The 1037-nt window shown below is 31.9% G+C and overlaps 1 protein-coding gene across 2 annotated transcripts in view; it reads right to left on the reverse strand.

Moving 5' to 3' along the window:
- Positions 1–280, reverse strand: part of LOC106684756 (serine/threonine-protein kinase pelle) — a gene marked incomplete in the record, with an annotated part of 133213 nt that extends 132933 nt beyond the window's left edge. Inside the window, 1 exon segment of one of the 2 annotated variants that reach the window (XM_067051300.1) lies at positions 78–280. In XM_067051300.1, the coding sequence (XP_066907401.1) occupies positions 78–159 (82 nt within the window). 2 annotated transcript variants of the gene reach the window in all.
- Positions 281–1037: the final 757 nt, after the last annotated feature.

Consider the following 1037-nt stretch of genomic DNA (forward strand, 5'->3'; position numbering starts at 1 on the left):
AATTCTAACTCGAATTTTAAAAGATTAGTGATGGGCTCTGATAAATAAAATGATTTCAAAAAGAATTGACAATATACCTAATTGCTCCCATGCTTTATTCAAATCCAATATTTTGCAAATTTGTTTTCTTTCATTATAAGGTAAATCGTAGACGAACATCTTCAGAGAGCCCTTCAGACTCGAAGCAAACTTCAAACTTGTGATTATCTCATCGGACTGTTTGGGTTTTTACCCATAGAGGTATGCAACTTAAAAACTATGGATACAACATTCTAATATAATTTCCGGAATTGCTATCGATCTTTAAAGTATCTCAATGGGTACTTGTACAAATAACTACACCCAGTGTAAAAAGCATTAGAACACCTAAAACTTTTTTTGAAATGATATTTAGGGGAATAGACTACCATTTTTCTATTTTTTCTAAGCTGTTTTAAACAGCTTTATGTTTGAAACCTACCTTTGCTGAGCTATTCGAAATAACAGCTGAGTAAGTATGTAACCCCCTCCCCCCCAACCAGTTTACGAACCATCTTCAACAAAAACAATAAAGAAGAACTATTTACAATAAAGTATATACAATAAACAAAAAAAAAAAAAGAATTAACAGTCCTCATAAACTCTATTACATATTAAAAGTTAAGCAAAATAAAATCATCACTTTATACATTAAAAAAAATGAAACATAACTTTTTCAGTACATCCCCATAATAGAATATAAATTTAAAAAAAATTATATCACAACTTTAAGCTGTTCAAAATCAACTGTCCTGCGATTTTTGGGTTCTCTAATACTTTCTATAGTTAGATTATGTTCTTTTATTATTATCACCCTGAATGGGCCCTCGTATCGCTGTATCTCCTTACCTCTATTAGATCCCAACTTTCTATATACTATTTTCCCGAGTTTTATCGTTCCCTTCCTATCTGTGAGGTTTAAATTCTCCCGAGCTACTCTCCTGGCTTTTCCCTTGTCCAACTTTCCCCGGACTTTTTCCCTTATCTTTTTCTTAGTGACATGATAGTTGCTTATCTCG

Source organism: Halyomorpha halys, unplaced genomic scaffold (assembly GCF_000696795.3).
Source record: "Halyomorpha halys isolate HHAL.00 unplaced genomic scaffold, Hhal_1.1 Scaffold612.1, whole genome shotgun sequence".
Taxonomy (NCBI): Eukaryota; Metazoa; Arthropoda; class Insecta; order Hemiptera; family Pentatomidae; genus Halyomorpha; species Halyomorpha halys.